This window comes from Trichoderma camerunense, assembly GCF_050948025.1.
Source record: "Trichoderma camerunense strain CBS 138272 chromosome Unknown V8C40scaffold_28, whole genome shotgun sequence".
Lineage (NCBI taxonomy): Eukaryota > Fungi > Ascomycota > Sordariomycetes > Hypocreales > Hypocreaceae > Trichoderma > Trichoderma camerunense.
Genome location: NW_028145342.1, coordinates 33,791 through 51,505, shown reverse-complemented (window position 1 = coordinate 51,505; position 17,715 = coordinate 33,791). Strand labels below are relative to the sequence as shown.

Sequence of the window (17,715 nt, the reverse complement as noted above, 5' to 3'; positions counted from 1 at the left end):
CCACGAGGGATTAGGTGCACGTACATGTATTTTTCAAGCTGTTCCTTGCATGTATGGCGCTAGCAAGGGCCGCATAAATGCCTATAATTCGTAATATGCCTATCAGCTGGCCTCGTAGAAATCTGCTGAACTTGGGCTGTATCAAGTGAAAAACACAGGTATAGGAATGCGTTTATGGTTCTTCTTAGCCGCAACTATAAATCTTGTTTTTTTTTTAGAAACCAAAAAAAGAAATATGAATTGAGCTTGGGCACAATATAGTGATTACTTGTTATGTTTTCGTAAGCTACTAGAAAAACAACTTTTGTTTTGGCCACTTTTTGAAAGTATACCTGAAAGCCTAGGGTAGGTAGGTAAACAACACAGGATCAGCTCTACAGCCGCCACAACGCCTGTAACACAACAAACAGTACAGAGCAAAACTGTTTGCTATAGCTTTTTCATTATAGTACTTTTCTTCTTTTCTTTATAGCTGCTATAGTTATTCACATTTTCCCATTTGTATATAATAGCCGCAAAATAACTAGTAGAAACGCATATCACGTTCCGTAGTGTTTCACAGGTTTTGTAACAAACGGGTAACAGATAGACACGGATTAATGTGACTCCTACACACATGCTAGTGAACATGCTTGCCACCAGGATCCTACCATTCATGGCCTAAAGGCCCCTCTGTCCATCCAGCCGCCCGACTCTGGGGTGTTCAAGTTCATTGACAGAAGATCCGCTGTAGAGATGTTCGTCGTTGAAGATGAACCGGACAGGCTCAGCCCCATGAATTCGTCACCAAACGCTGTCGTTGCCGGGAAACTAGCAATACACTCTAGGAAAAAGTCAGTCCCTGAGGCAGAACGTGTTGGTATTTGGGGCTGATGGGGAGGCAAGTATTAAAGCAGAAGGTTGGCAAGTTCGGCAGCTTACCTTCGTATGCGTCCCAAGTGAACTGGTCAAGCGACATATCTGTGCCCTGAGGCGTGGCGGTGGCAGAGCCAGTGAGAGGTGTGCCGCTGTCTTGTTCTTGCAGCCCCAACATGAGACTCAGGTGGTCAATCGCCCGCCGGGCTTCTCGAGATACGGTGGTCGAGTGCAGCCAGAGGGGATACGCGTTGCGCAGCAGATTGTGAATCTTGGCGCCTGTGGCCTGGTCTAAAGAAACGTCTGGTCGGGACTTGGCCAGCTGTATATAGTAGCAGAGGATGCTTACGCCCAGCAAGAAGACGGCCCGCGGCCGCGAGGACAGGAGCATCCACCGCGCCCACCTCGCGGGATATAGCAGCCCATCTCCCTGTGTTTCCTCCATCACTATCTGCTGGAACTCTAGGATCTTGATGGCCGCCTGGACGCAAGCGCTACGTGAGTATTGGTAGCGCGGCTGGGTATAGGGCGGCGCGAGGTACTTGCGGTGAAGCCAAATTGTCAGCCTCTGTATGGCAAGCTGGAGCAACACGCGGTGCATGACGACCTGGGGTGCCACCATGAAGGATTGGCTAAGAGGCTGCCATCGGAAGATTGGTGGCAGTGAGGCCTCGGCCTCTTGCAGCTTCCGGTCCAGCTCCATAATCTCCGTGTATGGGTGCTCCTGGGTGTCGTTGACGACGTCGTTGACAAGCCCCATCATCTTGTCTACCCTGCTCTTGGCCAAGCTGTAAAGCACGGGCGTGACCTCGGTCTCGGGACGCGATGGGGGCAGCTCGACGGTGGTGTCATCGAAATCTGTGTCCAGCAGGTTCCGCGGCTCAGCTGTGTCGTACTGCTGCAGCTTGAGTACGCATGGCAGCGCCAACTGGCTTGAAAGACGAAGATCCATCTGCACGATGATGGCCCACACCCGCCGCCGCATCTCACCGGCAAATGGGGAAATGCTGGGGAACTTCTCGGGCTCTCGGTGGTACCCCTGACTCATCGCGAGCTGCACGATGATGCCTTGTACAAGCCAGAGCCCAATCTCAGTATCCTGGGCTATGAACGACTCACAGATGAGATAGTTGATCATGGTTTCGAGCACGTATTCCCCGCCCCTGGTGTACTGGCCTAGGATCAGGCTGTGAAGAGTCTGTTCCCGAAACACGCGCACGCGTTCTGGAGTTTCCGGATCTGCTGGGTCCTCAATCGACTGTTGGTATAATGTGGCAACGCACATTACGCTAAATAAGAGTCCAATCCAGATGCACGACATGGCAGCTGGCTCCTGCCAGAACTTTTCGTACTATCAAGGTGGTCCATACTGTCAGCCAACGAAGAGAAGCAGAAGAAGAAGAAGAAGCAGGGGGATAAAGAGAGGAGGAGAAAGGATGAGAGATATGCACATGGACAGTAGGCACTACACTCCAGCATGCAGCAAGCACCGTACCTCTCTGAGAAAATGTCCACTGTGAAGTATTGCCGGCACGACCCCTTCTGCGTTGAAGTACCGTGCGACCATGCGGTCCACAACAGGCCGGGCCGGGATTGAAGCAAGAAGATGGGCTTTTGTGGCTTGGATGGGCTCGTATAGCAGTCGAGGGCCAGGACTTTGGAGCAGTACATGGTCGCTGGTGGCCAGCATTCGGGCCTCCTCTTCCTCCTCGTAGTGGTCTCTAAGCTCTGAGATACTGTCGAGGACAGCAGCCCAGTGAACGCTCCCGACGTAGCTAGCACCGACACCGACACCCTGCGAGTGCAGACGCATGCTGCCAGGCTCCGAGGGTGCGGGGGAGCCGGCACGGTCACGGTCTCTGCTCCGCGACATGGACGCATGGCTCTGGGCCGGCACGAGCGCGTCCTTGTCGACCGATGATGCCAGCGGGGTCGTAGGGACACTCTGCGGCGACGCGGTAGGTGAGGCCTGGGACGAATGCTCCGAAACGTCTTGGAGATGCGCGGCCGGCGTCTGCTGCTGCTGCTGCTGCCCGACCAGGGAGCGCACGAGGTCCTCGAGCTGCTGGATACGATCACCGACGCTGACTTTGCTCTTGCCCTTGCGTGACCCGCCCAGCTCATAGGTGCAGGACAAGCCGATTCCCCTGCTCGTGCAGGTCTTGCATGGTAGCTGACGGTCACACCGCACCCTGAGGGCTGTCCGTCAGTCTCATAGCCGTTGAGAGGGCGACGGGCGAGTGATTTTTACTTGCGACTCCTGCAAAAGGTACATGACAGAAGCGGCTTCTCGCGCCGGCGATCTCGCAGTTGTGGCAGTGAGTCTCCGGCGGCGGTGCCGGGCTGCTGATGGGGCAGGCTTGGCGGTTCTGTGTAGGCGGGTGGCTCTAGATGATCCATCGACGGTAAGCTTCTCCTGCTGAGAGGGGTATAGCTTTGCTTGGGCAAGGGAGGTTGTATTATCCCGGACGGCTTCTATCCAGTAGGTTTCTGATATGCTATCCAGTAGGTTTCTGATATGAAGAAGAAGAGCGCTCGGCGGGCGCAGGCGGAAGTGGAAGCTGGCAGATGGGGCAGTCGACGGAGCAATTGACGGAGCAATCAACGGAGCAATCGACGGGGCAAATCGGCGGGGACGGTGCGAACGTACGCCGCGGGGCAAACACGTGGCTTGTGCATCATCAGACGGTGGCCAAGCAACGGACGGTCAAGTGGGCCATATTATAGGAGGCCGTATCGGTCCAAGATCGGGGATAACGGCGCCTCAAGAGACTTGGGGAGCGTCAAACAATAGGGCCGCTGTACTCGCCGCCTCAGAAGGAATGGGCTGGAAATTGCAGGCTTCATAGATTCTGTGATAGGGGCGAGACTTGCAGCGGGAAGTGTCCGTTCTTGTATCCATTTCTTCTCCTGGCGACGGAGCAAATCCGGGGCAAAGCAGTTGAGGGCGTCCCCAGCATGGCCAACGCCAACCACTACCCTTGGTCTTAAGACCACCACAAAGGCTTTATTTGGTCTATCCTGTCATTGTAGCTTTCATCTTTTATCTTTTATCTTTCATTTTCCAATGAGGCAATAGACAAAAACTCGGCAACCAACGCAGCTTATTTCTTTGCCCACAAGCTCAACCACCGAACCACACACAGCTGTGGGTGAACTGACAAGAGATGGAGGAAAGTCGAGCCGAGAGCGATCACACCGCCTACGAGAACGAAACAAGCACAATGGCCAGCTTCGATGCTGCAGCTCAGGGTGATTTCGGCCGCGAAAAGGATTCGACCATCGACAAACAAGGAGACTCAGCCGCGGGTGAAACGAACTCTGACCATAACGAGGTTGCCGAGAAGGGTGCCCCGGCAAGTAGCGAGGAAGCTCCTGCGCCAGACCCAAACATCGTCGACTGGGACGGCCCCGACGATCCTGCAAACCCGCGCAACTGGTCCAAGGCGTACAAGCTGGCCAACGTGGTAGTGGTCAGCTTGTCCGTGCTATACACCAATCTCGCAACCACCATGTTTGCCCCCGGCGCCACCATTATGCAGCAGGAATTCGGATACACGAGCAGCACTGTAGAGGTGCTAACCATCACCATGGCGTCGCTCGGCTTCGCCATCGGCCAGTTATTTGTTCCCCCAATGTCCGAAGTCTTTGGCCGCATGCCCATCTACCGCGCGAGCTCCATCTTCTACCTCGGATTCACCGCTGGCTGTTCGCGTAGCACCAATGTCGCCGAATTTCTGGTTTTCCGCTTGTTGACCGGCTTGGCTGCTGCCTCATACATGTCGACAGGCGGCGGCACCGTCGCCGACCTCTTGCCAAAAGAGGAGAGAGGCGTTGCCATGGCTATTTTCACTGCCGGGCCGCTCTTTGGCCCTGTATGTTTTAAATCTTTTTGAGTATCTTGAAGGATTCAGCGAGCTAATGTTGAGGCTAGGTCCTTGGTCCCATCGTAGGAGGATTTGTTGTTGAGAACTTGGGATGGCGATGGTGCTTCTATCTCATCTTGATGCTTGTGAGCTCCCGTTTTCTCCCCGTTTACTCCCTCTTCGTCTCGTCCGGCTCAAGCTAACAACGGATCGTGTTCCCACTAGGCCGGCGCAGTCACCATCATCACCTTTGTGTTCATGCACGAGACGAGCGCCGTCAACATACTCAAATCCAAGGCCGCTCGACTTCGTAAAGAGACGGGCAATCCTCTCCTGCGCGCTGCCGGTGATAAGCAGACCCCAGTCAAGCAGCTCGTGCTACACGCCATGGCTCGCCCCATGAAATTCCTCTTCACATCCCCCATCGTCGCTCTCATCGCACTCTACATCGCCTTCAACTTCGGCGTAACCATGCTCCTCTTCGCCACCTTTCCGACCGTTTACGAGAATACCTACCACTGGAGCGTTGATCTTTCCGGTCTGGCGTACGTCGGCGTCGGCATCGGCTGCGCTATAGGTGTCGTCACATTTGCCAAGCTCAGCGATCGCCTGCTGAATGCTGAGGGAGGGAGCTACCGCCCAGAACGGCGCCTGATCATGATGATGTTTGTCTCCCCAATGTTCCCAATCGGCCTGTTCATCTACGGCTGGACGACGGAGTACAAAGTGCATTGGGTTGTTCCCATCATCGGCACCGCCATCTGCGGACCCGGAGCCGTCATCATCAATTCGTCGTCACAGACGTACATTATCGACATCTTCGGGCCTCAAGGAGCCGCATCCGCGCTTGCTGCCGTTACACTGCTTCGCAACCTGACGGGAGCTTTCCTGCCCCTTGCTGCCCCGACACTCTACGCCAACCTGGGTCTGGGCTGGGGAAATAGTGTGCTGGCTTTCATCACGATCGGGTTTATACCTGTGCCGATTTTCTTTTACTTACGCGGCGAAGCCCTTCGGAAGAGGTTCCCCGTCGAAATCTGAAAAGAAGGGATTGTGCCGCCCAATCTTTGATTGGCAATCTTAGATCATCCGCCGCCCGCTGAGAAGTGCATCATCCTGCTTCATTAATCACCCGTTTTAAAGAGTGGTTTCCCTCCTGTTTCTTTGAGAGTAATGTATTTACATACTCTCTACTATATCTCTCTTCTTATTAGACTGTACCATAGTAGAACCGGCCTCGGGCCTGTGACTGTGCTGGTTTATTTGTGTTACGTTCCAAACGCTTTACGGTTGTTTATTTAATATATGCCTGGATTATTTAAAAATTTCATCAATAAAAAAGAAGTTGAAATACATCATGTATCAATTTATATGGGGTTTGTGTAAGGTGTTTTGTTAACGACAAGTGACTCAATTAAAGTAACGCTCCACAATAGAGTAATGAAGCATTCATAGAAATTGTTATATCTGGCTCTCACGCCCTTCGCAATATCGCCTTAAGAGAGAGTTAGGTAATTGAACGCTTAGAAAGTGGCTCATTTGCATTGCCAAAACTGGGTCACGCTGCGACTTGCGGATAGGTACAATCGGATATGCTTTGACCAGTCACCAAGCTGCCGCTTATCTCTGCGGCATATGAAGTATTAATCAGAATATTCGAGTCAGAATATTCGAGTCAATAGACTACAACAGCGGGGCTTTTGTATCAAAAACTTCGAATTGAAGGATGAATAAAGATAAGTTGACAACAGTTTATCCAATGAAATATCGCGGATTAGGGCCATGGCAAGAGATGAACAATATATCATGACAGATAAAGTGTTATAGGTGACCTATAGTATTCACACTCTGATCCTGTAAATACACATCTACGACTATTGAGTAACATTAATATATCTTATACGCACACGCTCGAAGAAGATAACTAACCATATTGGCCAAAATTCATCGCATTTAACACGCTTTCGTTTGCATGTTTGACATCCGTTCCTGGATTTTACATGGCTTCTTCGAATGACTGTTTTAACTGTTTCCATGGCGTTTAGATGTACTGCCAACTTTTTTTTGAGGTATAAGTCAGAAGGATTTGGCATCAAGACTCATATGATGGCAGCCGCAAAAGAGGCATCACAAGCATAAATCAAGTTTAGCTTGAGAGCATAAAGAAGCGCATAATTTGAAGCGGTTATTTGGCAAGGGATTGTCTCAAAAGAGCCATTGAGGACATGAAATTTTGTCGTGAATGCTGCGCAAATAGTTTACCCGACTTAGTAATGCCTACTAGCCATTTACATGAAGTCAAGTCTCCAAAACTTGAGTCGGAGGGAAGTTGGTTCAAGTCCATGCTGTATCCGAAGTTTACACGGATGGCAAAATTTCCTTCCCCGGGTAGCATTTGGTCTAACTGTTTTGTTTATTCTTTGTCTCACACCCAAATGGCCCGACCAAGAATATTCATGCTAGTCTTTTCCTATCTCTAATATTAAACGATATCTCCAAGGGGCATGTGATTCGCGAGAAGCGGATTATTGTTGAGATTTCAGACATAAAATTCTCGTGAAAGATTGTATCGAAGCTAATAGAATAAGAGCACTCTTTAGAAACTTTTTATCCCACTATTATGAGTGAGAGTGTCCACGTATACCGACCTACCTTTCTAAACATTGGCTAGTACATGCTGTGATCAAATCTTTATACCTTTTGCATCACAGTAATTTTCTTCGTAAATGACAAGATCCTTATAGTTTTTATCATCCTCGAATACGCCAAGTTGTAGACCACATTGGTATTCAACTGTAGTATCAATCTCGAGTAACTTAGCAGGCGGCCTAGCCCCAAAACAAACCGTGTAAGATTTTAGCGTGCCGCGAAACTGTCCAATAGCGGCCACTGAAAAGTTTCTCTCAAGCTAGCCTATTTTGTAACATTGGCTGTGTCTCAGCCAAAACATTCCAAGAAATAAGATCCTGGTGTTGCTACGTTGATAGTTGCTATTCATGTAGTTGTCTAAAGACAAAGACTTATGCTAGAGACTAGCATTTGCTCATCTGATACATAAAGGCATATGATCAGAAGGAGTGCATGGATTGGGCGCAGCTTACCCGCGGTATTGCGCCCTCCAGACACAGCCTCAAGCCTCCAAACCATATGAGCAAGTTTATCTGAATAGAGCATATCCGTATCAAGAAGATGGTACATTTTGATGACGCAACTCTCTACAAGCACCATCCTTTATTTCTCAAGTCAGTACAGTTTTAGGAAAGAAGTGCATCTTTGTGATGGAATCTTTTTCTTTCTCCGCACTAGATACTGCTTCTTGAGCTCCACCTTTTGGTATATATATATCTTAAGTCGCAGAAACGTATTGTTTTTGGCACACATGTTGCTAATAAAGCTTGATCGTTGAGTTTGAGTATACATTCTGTAGCTGTGTAAAGTCACAGACCCCAGATCGAATGAGAAGGCATAGCTGATTTACACAACGACCGCCCTTCTTCTTCCTACACCCCGCCTTTGAAAGAAAAAGTGAAAGAAATGTCTACCCTCACTCTATATCGCGCCAATGGCGTTAGCTCTTTTATTCCTCATGTTCTTTTAAAGGAATTAATGATTCCTTTCACCTCAGTGATCATGCAGTCAGGGCCCAATGGGTGGGAAGCTGCTGACGGCAGCCTCAACAACACCAGCTATCGCGATATCCACCCCCAAGGCTATGTTCCAGCATTGCAAGTGGATGGTGGTGTAATAATCACAGAGCTTCCGGCAATAATTACATATATAGCATCATTATCTACCGGCAAGACCAACCTTCTTGGTAACGACACAATTGAGCGCGCTAAGGTCGCTGAATGGATGGCCTGGCTCTCTGGCACTGTTCATGCGCAGGGCGTTTCTATGTACTTTCGGCCAGAGCGATTCACGGATGATTTATCTCAATATGAATCAGTTCGTTCGAAGGGAAAAGCAGCAGTCTTAAAAGGGCTGCGAAGAATTGATCGGCATCTGGATGGAAACGTGCATCCGGTTGGTGTCAATGAGACCGTGGTCGATTTCATTCTTCCAATGTTTTGGTATTGGACAGTGAGAGTTGGGATCCCAAACTTGCAGGAGACTTTCCCGCACCTCGGCAGTTTGGTCAAGAAGATGGAGAAAAAGGCATCGTTGAGAGAAGCGGCAGAGTTGGAAGGATTGGAGCTTTATTTCGGGTAATCTAGTAGAACACATGATCAATATTCGATTGAAATAGAGCTAAGGGTTAATATTGTACTTTATGAAACAAATTACAAGTGAAGGTAGCTACCAGTTAAATAAGTATCCAAAAATATTTGAGGATGCAATATAAAACAATGATATCCTACCATATCCCAACTGATCTTTGTACAACAGGATAGACTATGTACTAACTCGAGTAGTAAGTTGATCGCAATATGTCCGTTCAGGAAAACTGAAATACAAGTTGTGTCCAGTGATTTCAGCTTTTAATCTTCTATCTATTATTTCCTTCTGGAACATGAAAATATGGGTTTCTGACCCTGCGTGGTTTCCTCATGGCATAGCATGGGCGATGGGCATAAGAAGCATAACACGCTTGAAAGAGCATACGGTTGCTACCCGTCCGTAGTCTTCTTTCCACAGTGGAGAAATACTACGCACTAGAATTCCGTAGATACCAGATTGAAGTGAGTAATAATTCTGCGTGATAAAGTGGGAGGGTTATAATAGCCGGTATTCCCACTTCTGAATTAGCGTATCACGGCATCTTCATGCTGCTTTAAGCCGCAACTCATATCATATCCAGCCCACATAATCGCATCATTGCGCAAGTGCCAATATAAATAGTCAATTCATTCGTTCCCATCAGGATGCCGCCCATCGTCGCCCAGCCCACCATTTCGTGTGTCAAATATTGCATACGGTCGATAATTGACGTCGAGATCAATACCTATAACTCGTGATTATGGCTACGACCAAGCGACCCAACTTTCTTCTCATCGTCGCCGATGACCTTGGGTTCTCAGATGTTGGTGCCTTTGGGGGCGAGATTCAAACGCCCAATCTTGATCATTTGGCTTACGCACCCTCAGGAGTGCGCATGACAAATTTTCATACGGCTTCCATGTGTTCACCTACACGATCTATGCTTCTCTCGGGCACTGATAATCACATCGCCGGCCTCGGCCAGATGGAGTTTTGGGGTCGTGGACGAGACCCACCGGTTCCATGGTCTGAACGACCTGGATATGAAGGCTACCTGAATTTCCGCGTGGCTGCTCTACCAGAGATTCTCCAGGACGCGGGATATTATACTTGTATGAGTGGCAAGTGGCATTTGGGTCTCACAAAGGAGCGCACACCACATGCTCGAGGCTTTGATCGCTCATTTGCTCTTTTGCCGGGAGGCTCGAGCCATTATGCATACGAACCCAAGAAACCGGACGGAACGCCTGTTTTTGCGCATTGGGCCAGTCTGTACTATGAAGATGATCAAAGAGTTGAAACGAAGGACTTTCCCAAGGACTTTTATTCATCAGACCACTTTTCCAAAAAGCTCGTCGACTTTTTGAGTGAAAGAGAGACTAATGCTTCCGTCAAGGAGAAGCCATTTTTCGCATTTCTGCCATTTACGGCCCCGCATTGGCCTCTGCAGGCACCGGAGTCAAACATTAAAAAGTATAAGGGGAAATATGACGATGGCCCAGATGTTCTGCGGGACAGAAGACTAAAACGACAAATTGAACTCGGTCTCTTGCCCGCGGATGTGGAGGCGCATCCGGTCATCTCCTCAATTAAAGACTGGGATGAAATGTCAGCGGAAGAGAAAGCGTGGTCAGCGAAAACGATGGAAGTATTCGCTGGTATGGTCGACAGAATGGATGAGAATATCGGCAAAGTTATCAACAAAATTAAGGAAATCGGTGAGTGGGACAACACTTTTGTCATCTTCATGTCCGACAATGGTGCCGAAGGAGCGATTGTCGAGGCAATTCCCATGACTGGAGATGTGATTAAAAAGTCAATTAACAAACATTACAACAACGACTATGAGAACCTTGGCAACCGAGATTCGTTCATTTGGTATGGTCCTCAATGGGCGCAAGCCTCAACGGCACCTAGTAGGATGCACAAGGGGTATGTCACAGAAGGTGGCATCCGCTGTCCGGCTATTATCCATTACCCAGGATTTGCAGAAACTCCAAACGGGCATATTACTGATTCGTTCACTACTGTTATGGACATCCTGCCTACGATATTGGACCTTGCGGGGATTGAGCCACCAGGCTCGAGCTTTCGAGGGCGTCAGGTTGTTCCGGTAAAAGGCAAATCCTGGATCCCACACCTGCTGAGGAAATCTCCCCGCGTTCATGACGAAGATCACGTAACCGGCTGGGAACTCTTCTTTCATCAAGCTATCCGCAAGGGTAAATGGAAGGCTGTATTCATTCCCAAGCCTAAAGGCCCAGAGAAATGGCAATTGTATAACATGGATAAAGATATGGGCGAAATTCACGATTTAGCAGAGGAAGAGCCGGAAATTTTGGAAGAACTGATCAAGTATTGGATGGCATATGTGGCGGAGTTCGGCGTGTTTTCGTAAGTCAGCCTACTTCGTCCTCGGTCGTGTTGCTACTCTAACAATGCATTAGGAGAGAGGAGTTGGAAGAAGGCTATGTTCTCCCAAAGGCTTAAGAAGCAGCGAAATAGATGGAAACGGATATGGCGAGCTTAGTCTGATATCTCAACTATATCTATCTATCTATACCTAATTGGTTTTCTGGCAAGCTGAGTTATAGCCTACCACATTGGTGCAAGAATAGGTGCCATTCGCCCCGGTTGACGACTTGACGTTGATATCCTTGAAGGAAAAGCCTTCACATGTTGCAAGTGGGGAACAAGTCCAGCTGATCGCCTTCGTCCCTACTTTTTCGTTCATGTATCCCGTGAAATTGGACCAGGAAATGTTCGAAAAGAATCCCGTGGGAGGTGTGTCAGCACATGCTGGCACATTATATCCTGCCCAGTGAGTACACTGCTGGATTAGAACGGGAGAAGCAGTGATGTTTTCGATGTGAAAGTTCTTGAAGACTAGTGAATATATCAGCATATAAGGCCAATATCTATGAATGAACTGAGCAGATAAACGTACCGACATTGCGGACATAGCCATTGCCGCCGCCGCCACCCTGCGGAGGCCAATAGGTCCGCTTACCCACGTAAGTCTTGATGTAAGCGCCATTACGACTTCCGTATAGCTGTGCGATCTGTGGTTAGCTTGTTTGCAACATGGGTTTATGGTAGTGGTAAACATTACAGAAACATCTTCTGCCGTGATATTCTCAACTACGTCTCTCACTCCCTCATACTGTCCAAGACTGCCGATTGCGATGCCCGCGCTGTTGTAGCATGTCAAATTCTTGACGTGAATGTTTGTCGAGCCAGGTTTAAAGCTGACACAATCGTCTCCAACATTTGCCCAGCTATTCTATAGGAATTATTAGCCATGGCTTAGTAGAATGATGGGGAGACCATGTTCCGACCTGGATAGTAATGTTGTTACTGTTGATCGTGTCAAAGCCATCCGTGTTGCCGAGATTACCTGGATTTGCCTTTATTTCGCCATTAGATTTCTTCTCTGGAGCAACTTCAACAGTATACACTGTACCTGGAAATCGTCCGAAGTGGATGATAGGGTGATGTTGTCCACAAGAATGTTTTGAGATTCCAACATCACGAAATTCCTATGCTAAGATTAGTATAGACTATCCAAGTGAGTTATGCAACTAAAAGACTTGCCATTTGCCAGATTGAACAATTTGGAAATTCTTCGCCACCGCATTCTTGACATTTCGCAGACAGAATGGGATGGGACGTCCATATAATCCGCCAACTCCCAGCGCTAGATCATACCACACTTGTCCTTGTCCGTCAATCGTACCGGATCCATGCCCATCAATCGTGATGTCTTCGCCTGAGAATTCCATCGCGATGGAAATGTTTTGGAAGTAGTAATACGACCCATGCAGAATCCAATACCGCACGTCCGTGGAATACTGCGTTTGTCAATAACACTGGAGTACTAAGAAAGTGCAGCTTTCCATACCTCAAGTGTGCCGAACAGGTCAACTTGGACGTTCTTCAAGTTATGTAATTGAAGAGCCGTCTGAACACTGTAAGTGGTGTCTTTTTGAAAGACAACCTTACCGTTATTTCCACATTTGCTAAACGCCTCGCGGATCGCAGGAGCATCGTCACGTCCATCCTTCAAGGCGGGAATCACACAAGTGTGTTGCGGTGATGGCAGACTGTGCGCATTGGCCACAACTGCGGTCGTCAATGCCCATAATACAGAGTGAAGAAGCTTCATTATGGCCGTCGCAATGAAACCGGACGAATACGCTGATCTTGCTCTGCTAGTGAAGACTGCTAATCGCCCGTCTTATTTAATATGAACAGAACTTGGCACTTGACTAATCATCATCCTTAGACTCAGGCATTAATCCAGCTTGCTTCTATCACTTGCTCACCGATCATCGGACATTGCTTCATCTTGCATTACCTTCGCCATCAGTGTAACGATGGCGTTTCTGAATGCACGCTACCGGGGAGATAGCTGTGGAGCTTCTCATCGGCCCGTCGGCATTGTTTCTCTCTCATAATTCTGAAAGGACCATGCTTTTGGCTAAAAAGAAGGTCATCGAGACTTTTGCAAACTGGACAATGAATGGCGCTATCACGTTTACATCAGTGAGAAAATGGGGTACACTGGGCTAAGTTAAGCGACTACGAGTGTAGCTTCTGAAGATTGGCAAATCGGAACATTCTATTTTGTCTCCATGCATTCTCACCGACGTGTAAAGTCATAGTGATGAGCCCAGGTTTCCCTTGTTCAAGGCTTTTATCACTCAATTTCATCATCGCCGCCATCTACAGCAGGGGAGGTCATAGGTCAGCATAAAGCGGCAAGACAAAGTTGTCTCCGCTTAACCATGTTAGGTGTGGAGATGATCTCACATTTCTGCCCTCGGTGTGCTTTAACCCGTACTTTGACCCGGTAGCGAGATACTGAATACTACCAAACTCCCGGACTATCGACGAAGAGATGATGCAGGGCTACGATGATGCGATGAAGTTCGCCGATGGATTGACCCATCTCCTTCTGCCAGCCCACGTGGTGATGTTGCCTTGAGTAGGGTCGCAGTTGTAGATGCTATTACCACCAATTAACTTACATACCAGCCAACACCTGCCCATTCGTTCCATGTCCGTGTGCCAGACAATTGTTTTCTTGACCTCCTACTTGCTGTAGGAGCGATAAGGTTACGATGAAGGTGTCATCGTTATTATCCGGAATTGCTGTTCTCAGCACTTCTGCTGCGGCTACCGAGAAGAGCGGGGGATTCGGCAGTCGGCCAGCCCCATGGATCAAATACGATGTCCCTCAAGAATTTTCTAATCCCAAAGGGCTGGCTCGGCCGGCCTTTCGATACTGGGTTCCAGATGCAGACGTGGAAGATGCTGTCCTATATGCAGATCTACAACAGATCAAGCAAGCAGGATGGGGTGGAGTTGAAGTCATCTGCTTAGAAAATTATGGCATTGAACTGGCTGTGGTAGATCCAGCAATTTATGGATATGGGGGTGACAGATGGCGACAAAAGTTCAACACCATGCTGCGTGCTTCTAAAGACTTGGATCTCCTCGTGGACTTTGCTTTAGGGCCAACACAGGGCGCTTCCATCCCAATTTTAGACCCTGACTCTCCGGGAATGAATACCGAGCTGGCATATGGCATTGTCAACTTGAGTTCTGGTCAAGCCTTTAGCGGAGATATTCCACCCCCCAGCCGTACAAATGCGGGATATGCCAACAAGCCGGATTTCGATGCGCCTTTCACCAACTATACAAACAAATTTGTTGCAGCTGTTGTTGCACGTAAAAGCAAAGGTTTGTGAGACACTTACCAACTAGACCTTTAATACTCAGAATCGCCTGCTAATTATTCTCTTCTTGTATCAAAGTGCCTTCCGAGGATGTACGAGTAACCCAACTAGACTTTGATGGTGTTGATGATATCACGCACTTAATCGAAGATGGCAAATTGACTTACACCGCGCCAGCTGATGGAAATGAATACGTCCTATTTGCATTCTATCAGCGTCGTACTGGTTATTTAGCTGCACAAGGAGCCTTCAATAATGCCACCGATCCAAAGAATCCAGCTTCTTGGTTTGCTTATGTTGTCGATCATTTCAGTCAAGAAGGGACCGATATCTGGACTGGCTTTACAGAACAGTACGTCATGAATGGCGAGAATGGTGATCTTCTTAGACAACTCGGCCTGTATGCATGGGAAGACTCAGCCGAGTTCCGTGCTACGTTGTTCTGGACAGATGAGTTGAGGTCATACTTCCGTAAAACACGCGGATATGATATTACAACTGCCTTACCGGCTCTGTTCGGCACGAGCGGCCTTCCGCCAAGCACACTGGCAAACAGTTACTTCTACTACGCCTTTAATAACCATGAGAATGGAACGGATATCAGCTGGAAGCTACGAAATGACTACTATCAGTGTCTCCAAGAAATGTACGAGCAGTATCACCTTGATGGTCTCTCGAAATGGACAAGCAAATGGGGTCTTCAAGGAAGCCTACAGCCGTATGCCACTGCACCAAACGCCGCGCCGCCTTGGGACATGAACTCAGCAGCTGCGCACATTGACGCTCCTGAAACAGAGTCCAATTACTTTGATGGAGTTATTGATGCATTCCGTGCAATGAGCGGCGGAGCCATGATGGGCAAAAAGCAAATCTTTTCCAGTGAACTTGGGGCACATCGTTATTTCTCGTACGCTGCCACATGGCCACTTATCCTCAATGATTGTAAGATCAATTATGCAGGTGGAGTTAACCGAATCGTTTCTCATGGCTTCCCGTACTCTGGGCTTCGACCACAGGTCGAGTGGCCTGGACTGACAACATTTGAATGGTTGTACTCTGAGATGTGGGGGCCGCGGCAGCCCAGTTGGTCTTATGTCAAGGAGATGGGAGATTGGATTGCTAGGACACAACTTATTCTCCAAACTGGCGTGCCGAGGATAGATATTGGCATATATCGCCACAAGTATCTCTCTGTTGACATAAAACATTACAATATGGGAGAGAACATATTCTGGGATCAATCGCTCCAGGATGCTGGGTACTCCTACGTTTCTGTGAGCCCTTCACTACTGAAACTGGTACGTTTTCCTCGAGTCCATTATTACCTATGATAGCCTAACAATTACAAAAAGGATAACGCAATTATTTCAAACGGATTACTAGCGGAAAACGGCCCCGGTTTCTCTGCCTTTATTGTGGACAATTCAACCAACATCACGTCTGAAGCCGTCGATCGATTTCTGGAGTATGCTAATCATGGATTTCCCATTCTTTTCGTGGGCGGAGTTCCGGAGACAACCCCTTACTATTGTGATTCATGCGACCAGCATGTTAAACAAGAGATACAAAAGTTGACCAAATACCCCTCGGTCAAGGTCCTTCAATCAGAGAGCGAAGTTGTGAGCGCTTTGGCAGCTCTCGATGTACAACCTGCCGCAAAGAATCTCTCTCCAACTCCCATCTTATACGTCCATAGAATCGACGAGGATAATCGTGTTGATTACTATTGGGTGTATAACTCAGATATATACGAAGATCATGCCACAGAGGCTTCCATCAGAGGCAGTGGCATTCCGTATACACTAGACGCTTGGACAGGTGCCATCACGCCCATTGTCAACTACACAATATCTGGGGATAGATTCAATGTCTGGATCGAGCTTCGATCAAATCAATCTACAATCCTGGCGTTTGCTCCCCATGGCTTCTTCCCTCACGTTCCCGTCCCGGATATCCATGTGACTGAAACAGACGCTGAATATCTGAACTATTCGGCCAGTAGCCACTCTATTATCGCTCGGTCTGCCTCAAAGGAGAGCAAAAAGATAACGCTGAGTGATGGACGAGTCTTTACATTGAGCGGCCTCGATAAGCACTCTAATCCAGCAGCACTTGGTCCATGGAATGTCACCATCCAGGATTGGCTTCCTAACCCAGACAAATTCAACAACTATACGTCGGTATATCAATATCACAGTCTTCAGTTGGACGAGCTTATTCCCTGGTACAACATCTCAGGGCTCAGCAACACATCCGGTATTGGTACTTATAAAACTCAGTTTACTTGGAATCCTAGTGGCAAAGTCAACGGCGCTTTGTTGGATTTGGGACCAGTATTCAATACTATCCGACTTTGGGTCAATAGCCACTGGACTGGCCCTATTGATATCACAGATGCAGTTGTCGACGTCACGCCATTCTTGAAATCGGGCCTCAACGAGGTGAAAATTGAGGTTTCATCTACGCTCAGAAACAGGCTGCTTCAAGTCAACGTCACAGAATCGTGGGAGCAATCACAATACGCAAGTAGCTACGGTGGCCAACCATATGGCCTCGCGGCACCTGTGAAGCTAATCCCGTTTGCTGAGAAAGTAATCAAGCTATAATGAGCTTTACCTATCAATACATTCAATTCCCATATTTTCGATAAGCGCTGTAGCCATCAACTTAGTCCATTCGTGAAAACTTCATTTGTAGTGTCATGTCCGATGTGCCGTATCTGCTTCTAAAACCCAAGACCCCTTGATATCAAGGCTATATAGCGTGAATTGCATCATTTCAATCGCGCTAACTATCCCAGTCTGAAGATAGCATATCAGCATCCACGCACTTCGAATTACCTATACACCGCATCACGTCCGTAGTTATTCTGACAGTCAGGGCAATAGTCTGGTGCCGAAAAGCCGCTGCCAAGGATTTTTTGTTTTGCGATGTTCCGTCTTGCTAGATAATTAGCGTAGTTGTGATGGAGTCAACAAGCTTCTTTCGGGCTTAAAGACGTAGCTAATAGCAGAACTAATGTCAGGTTGGCGCTGCCAAGACTTGTAGGCTCGATT

General features: G+C 48.2%; 7 protein-coding genes across 7 annotated transcripts; 4 read left to right on the top strand and 3 right to left on the bottom strand.

Moving 5' to 3' along the window:
- Positions 1-448: 448 nt before the first annotated feature.
- V8C40DRAFT_258471 (fungal specific transcription factor domain-containing protein) lies at positions 449-2,664 on the bottom strand. The gene is made up of 3 exons (XM_083218731.1): positions 2,351-2,664; positions 922-2,206; positions 449-823 (listed from the first exon to the last, which is right to left on the bottom strand). The coding sequence occupies exons 1-3, from the start codon at positions 2,543-2,545 to the stop codon at positions 654-656; spliced, it is 1,650 nt and encodes a 549-aa protein (XP_083067518.1). The 5' UTR covers positions 2,546-2,664; the 3' UTR covers positions 449-653.
- Positions 2,665-4,022: 1,358 nt separating this feature from the next.
- On the top strand, positions 4,023-5,762 carry V8C40DRAFT_284006 (major facilitator superfamily domain-containing protein; the record flags this gene model as incomplete). The annotated part of the gene is made up of 3 exons (XM_083222070.1): positions 4,023-4,730; positions 4,790-4,867; positions 4,947-5,762. The coding sequence occupies 3 exons, from the start codon at positions 4,023-4,025 to the stop codon at positions 5,760-5,762; spliced, it is 1,602 nt and encodes a 533-aa protein (XP_083067517.1).
- Positions 5,763-6,286: 524 nt separating this feature from the next.
- V8C40DRAFT_258467 (Zn(II)2Cys6 transcription factor domain-containing protein) lies at positions 6,287-6,999 on the bottom strand. Its single transcript, XM_083218730.1, has 2 exons — positions 6,651-6,999; positions 6,287-6,595 (listed from the first exon to the last, which is right to left on the bottom strand). Exons 1-2 carry the CDS (start codon positions 6,812-6,814, stop codon positions 6,526-6,528), a joined length of 234 nt encoding a protein of 77 aa, XP_083067516.1. The 5' UTR covers positions 6,815-6,999; the 3' UTR covers positions 6,287-6,525.
- Positions 7,000-8,255: 1,256 nt separating this feature from the next.
- On the top strand, positions 8,256-8,930 carry V8C40DRAFT_284005 (glutathione S-transferase family protein; the record flags this gene model as incomplete). Its single annotated transcript, XM_083222069.1, has 1 exon — positions 8,256-8,930. The coding sequence occupies one exon, from the start codon at positions 8,256-8,258 to the stop codon at positions 8,928-8,930; it is 675 nt and encodes a 224-aa protein (XP_083067515.1).
- A 556-nt stretch (positions 8,931-9,486) lies between these two features.
- On the top strand, positions 9,487-11,695 carry V8C40DRAFT_258465 (arylsulfatase). The gene is made up of 2 exons (XM_083218729.1): positions 9,487-11,312; positions 11,366-11,695. The coding sequence occupies exons 1-2, from the start codon at positions 9,679-9,681 to the stop codon at positions 11,406-11,408; spliced, it is 1,677 nt and encodes a 558-aa protein (XP_083067514.1). The 5' UTR covers positions 9,487-9,678; the 3' UTR covers positions 11,409-11,695.
- V8C40DRAFT_283999 (glycoside hydrolase family 28 protein) lies at positions 11,482-13,087 on the bottom strand (the record flags this gene model as incomplete). The annotated part of the gene is made up of 7 exons (XM_083222068.1): positions 12,820-13,087; positions 12,513-12,769; positions 12,382-12,457; positions 12,257-12,325; positions 12,031-12,201; positions 11,866-11,971; positions 11,482-11,804 (listed from the first exon to the last, which is right to left on the bottom strand). The coding sequence occupies exons 1-7, from the start codon at positions 13,081-13,083 to the stop codon at positions 11,482-11,484; spliced, it is 1,266 nt and encodes a 421-aa protein (XP_083067513.1). The 5' UTR covers positions 13,084-13,087.
- A 954-nt stretch (positions 13,088-14,041) lies between these two features.
- V8C40DRAFT_271094 (uncharacterized protein) lies at positions 14,042-17,265 on the top strand (the record flags this gene model as incomplete). The annotated part of the gene is made up of 3 exons (XM_083220243.1): positions 14,042-14,663; positions 14,738-15,957; positions 16,012-17,265. The coding sequence occupies 3 exons, from the start codon at positions 14,042-14,044 to the stop codon at positions 17,263-17,265; spliced, it is 3,096 nt and encodes a 1,031-aa protein (XP_083067512.1).
- Between the last annotated feature and the right edge of the window lie 450 nt (positions 17,266-17,715).

What these genes read in the sequence shown, in the direction of transcription:
- V8C40DRAFT_258465 (XM_083218729.1), top strand. Translation starts at nt 9,679, where the DNA reads ATGGCTACGACCAAGCGACCCAACTTTCTTCTCATCGTCGCCGATGAC. An exon ending in GCGGAGTTCGGCGTGTTTTC is followed by an intron (nt 11,313 to 11,365) that starts GTAAGTCAGCCT and finishes ACAATGCATTAG; the next exon opens with GAGAGAGGAGTTGGAAGAAG.
- V8C40DRAFT_258467 (XM_083218730.1), bottom strand. Translation starts at nt 6,814, where the DNA reads ATGCCAAATCCTTCTGACTTATACCTCAAAAAAAAGTTGGCAGTACAT. An exon ending in GATGAATTTTGGCCAATATG is followed by an intron (nt 6,596 to 6,650) that starts GTTAGTTATCTT and finishes GTTACTCAATAG; the next exon opens with TCGTAGATGTGTATTTACAG.
- V8C40DRAFT_258471 (XM_083218731.1), bottom strand. Translation starts at nt 2,545, where the DNA reads ATGCTGGCCACCAGCGACCATGTACTGCTCCAAAGTCCTGGCCCTCGA. An exon ending in GTGGACATTTTCTCAGAGAG is followed by an intron (nt 2,207 to 2,350) that starts GTACGGTGCTTG and finishes CCACCTTGATAG; the next exon opens with TACGAAAAGTTCTGGCAGGA. An exon ending in CACTTGGGACGCATACGAAG is followed by an intron (nt 824 to 921) that starts GTAAGCTGCCGA and finishes ACTTTTTCCTAG; the next exon opens with AGTGTATTGCTAGTTTCCCG.